Genomic DNA, 3,507 nt, shown 5'->3' with positions numbered 1-3,507 from the left:
CAACGGAAAGTGGAGAATGTGTGTTGACTTCACAGATCTGAATAGGGCCTGCCCTAAGGATAGTTACCCACTCCCACGTATTGACACCCTAGTAGACTCCACCGCAAGGCATGAACTTTTTAGCTTCATGGATGCCTTCTCCGGCTACAATCAAATCAAATTGGATAAGGCTGATCAAGAGAAAACCTCGTTTGTAACGAGTTAGGGGCTTTTCTGCTACAAGGTAATGCCTTTCGGCTTAAAAATGTAGGGGCCACATATCAGAGATTGATGAACAAGATGTTCGCGCACCAAATTGGCAGAAACGTGCAGGTTTACGTAGATGATATGTTGGTAAAAAGTGTGCGGGTGTCTGATCACCTGAGGGACCTCCAGGAGACTTTCAATACTCTTCGATCATACAAAATGAAGCTGAATCTGAACAAATGCGCGTTCGGAGTAACCGCAGGAAAATTCTTAGGATTTATGGTATCCCAGAGAGGCATTGAAGTCAACCCAGAAAAAGTAAAGGCGATCATGGAACTATCTCCTCCAAGGGCGGTAAAGGAAGTACAAAGCTTGACCGGGAAGATAGTAGCCTTGAACAGGTTCGTATCAAGAGCAACGGACAATTGCCTCCCATTCTTCCGCACACTGAAGAGACCATTCGAATGGACAGATGAGTGCCAAAAGGCATTTGAAGAATTAAAGATGTATCTCTCCGCTCCGTCGTTGCTTAGCCCATCTATGCCGGGGGAAGAATTGTTCTTGTACCTTGCCGTCTCCTTAGCCGCGGTCAGTGCAACACTTATTAAAGAAGAAGGAAAGGTACAAAAGCCTGTGTACTTTATAAGCCGGACGCTGAGAGGAGTAGAAGAGAGGTACCCTCGGATGGAAAAACTCACGTTTGCTCTTGTGACCGCAGCTCGGAAGCTCAAACCATACTTTCAAGCGCATACCATAAATGTCCTGACAGATAAACCCTTATGGAGAGCAATGAGTAGTCCCGAAGTTGCTGGACGGATGGCGCTATGGGCAATTGAGCTGAGTGAGTTCGATATTCGATATCAACCATGGGCAGCAGTGAAAGGATAGATATTGGCAAACTTCGTTGCTGAATTCACTACCACAAAGGATCAGGGGGCAGAAGAGACGCCCATATGGAGAGTTCATACAGACGGATCTTCCAATAAGCATGCTGGAGGTGTTGGAGTTGTACTCCACACCCCGGAAGGAGACAAGATCGAATGCATTATCTGTCTGGACTTCGCTACTACTAACAACGAAGCGGAGTACGAGGCCTTGGTAGCGGGACTGGACCTTGCGATAGCGGCAGGAGCTAAGAGTGCGATCGTCTACTCCGATTCTCGAATCGTGGCCAGTCAGGTTAATGGGAGCTATGATTGCAAGAATGAAAGGATGAAAAGGTATCTTGAGGAAGTAAAGGGTCGAACGAATAATCTCCAATTCAAGATGATTCAAATCCCAAGAGAGGAGAACCAAGAAACCGACCGACTCGCAAAGACAGCTTCGGCTGAACCCATGATCATCCCTAAACAGGTATTGTCCTTCGTCCAACTCTCATCATTATTAGATGACATTAGCATGCAGGAGGTAAGCAATGAGCATTGTTGGACGGCTCCAATAGTGGCGTATCTCAAGGAAGGCAAGCTACCCGACAATAAAGAGGATGCAAGGAAGTTGAAGGTTAAAGCTGCCCGGTTCGTCTTGATTAAAGACGTCCTATACAAAAGAGGATTCTCCCGACCATATCTAAGATGCCTCGGCCACGAAGAAGCAGACTATGTAATGAGAGAGATCCATGAAGGAGTTTGTGGAAACCATTCTGGATCAAGATCTTTAGTGTACAAGCTACTCTGAGTGGGATACTACTGGCCAACAATGCAGAAGGATGCCCACACATACGTTAGAGCTTGCGACAAGTGCCAACGATTTGGCAATTTCATAAGGTAGCCAATGGAAGAACTTACCCCTATGACGGCCCCATGGCCATTTGCACAATGGGGTTTAGACATCATGGGTCCGTTCCCAACAGCGGTGAGGCAGCTGAAGTTCTTAGTGGTTGGTATTGACTACTTCACCAAATGGGTAGAAGCAGAGGCTCTGGCCACTATCACGGAGAAGAACATCCGTAATTTTGTATGGAGAAGTATTATTTGCAGGTATGGAATTTCGAGGGTGCTTGTTTTGGACAACGGGAAACAAATTGACAACGACGCATTTAGAGACTTTTGTTCTTAGCTAGGGATCAAGAATCACTACTCATCACCCGCCCACTCGCAGGCCAACGGACAGGTTAAAGTCACGAACCGGTTCTTGCTTAAAATTCTCAAGACCCGGCTCGAGGGGGCAAAGGCCATATGGCCAGACGAATTACCAAGTGTTTTATGGGCGTACAGGACAACGGTGAGAACACCGATAGGGGAAACACCGTTTCAATTGGCTTATGGTAGTGAGGCTCTCATACCGGCAGAGGTAGGGTTAACAAGCTACCGCGTGGAGAACTACGATAAGAGCAAGAATGACGAAGCTTTGCGTTTACAGCTCGACCTTGTGGACGAAGTTAGAGCCACAGCTGCATAGAGATTAGTGCGATACCAAGACCTGATGGCAAAGCATTACAACTCCAAGGTTAGGCACAAGGATTTCCAGGTGGGAGATCTAGTCCTAAGAAAAGTACTCGGTGCAACAAAGGATGTCTCCCAAGGAAAATTGGGTCCTAACTAGGAAGGACCATACAGGATCACCTCATGGCATAGGAAAGGAATGTACTACTTAGAGACACTAGACGGAAGAAAGCTGAGTCATCCATGGAACACGGAGCATCTGAAAAAATACTACCAGTAGACAAAGGGCAAAAGACAACAGCAACATTTACCTCCTCATTTCTAGTTTATTTAGTCATGATTTTTACTTCCTAAAGACAGTTTTTTTACTATTTTCTATGAACAATAGTCTACCAGTCTGTTATAATAAGAAGAGTTTTATTCAGAAACGCATGTTTTGCTCACAATCTATCAAGTCCACACAGTGGACGGATCATCCAAAAAGGATGAAAATATGTTGTCCACACAATGGATGGATCATCCAAAAAGGATGAAATTATGTCAAGTCCACACAGTGGACGGATCATCCAAAAAAGGATGAAAATACGTCAAGTCCATACGGTGGACGGATCATCCAAAAAAGGATGAAAATATCCACACAGTGGACGGATCATCCAAAAAGGATGAAAATATGTTGTCCACATAGTGGACGGATTATCCAAAAAAGGATGAAAATATGTTAAGTCCACATAGTGGACGGATCATTCTACAAGGATGAAAAATAGTCCACATTATGGACGGATAATCCAATGAGGATAAAAATATAGTCCACATAGTGGACAGATCATCCTACAAAGGTGAAAAACAGTCCACATAATGGACAGATAATCCAATAAGGGTAAAAATATACAATGTCCACATAGTGGACGGATCATCCTACAAAGGTGAAAAATAGTCCACA

The 3,507-nt window shown here is 44.8% G+C and overlaps 1 protein-coding gene across 1 annotated transcript; it reads left to right on the top strand.

The window, feature by feature from the left end:
• The first annotated feature begins 516 nt into the window (after positions 1-516).
• LOC142612113 (uncharacterized) lies at positions 517-2,583 on the top strand. The gene is made up of 4 exons (XM_075784236.1): positions 517-1,062; positions 1,114-1,539; positions 1,591-1,700; positions 2,400-2,583. The coding sequence occupies exons 1-4, from the start codon at positions 517-519 to the stop codon at positions 2,581-2,583; spliced, it is 1,266 nt and encodes a 421-aa protein (XP_075640351.1).
• Positions 2,584-3,507: the final 924 nt, after the last annotated feature.

Source organism: Castanea sativa, chromosome 10, assembly GCF_040712315.1.
Source record: "Castanea sativa cultivar Marrone di Chiusa Pesio chromosome 10, ASM4071231v1".
NCBI lineage: Eukaryota > Viridiplantae > Streptophyta > Magnoliopsida > Fagales > Fagaceae > Castanea > Castanea sativa.
This window is presented reverse-complemented; position numbering and strand designations above follow the sequence as displayed.

Coding starts and splice junctions, on each gene's coding strand:
- LOC142612113 (XM_075784236.1), top strand. CDS start 517: ATGGAACTATCTCCTCCAAGGGCGGTAAAGGAAGTACAAAGCTTGACC. Junction 1,063..1,113: donor GATATCAACCATGGGCAGCA/GTGAAAGGATAG, acceptor ACTACCACAAAG/GATCAGGGGGCAGAAGAGAC. Junction 1,540..1,590: donor CCATGATCATCCCTAAACAG/GTATTGTCCTTC, acceptor ATTAGCATGCAG/GAGGTAAGCAATGAGCATTG.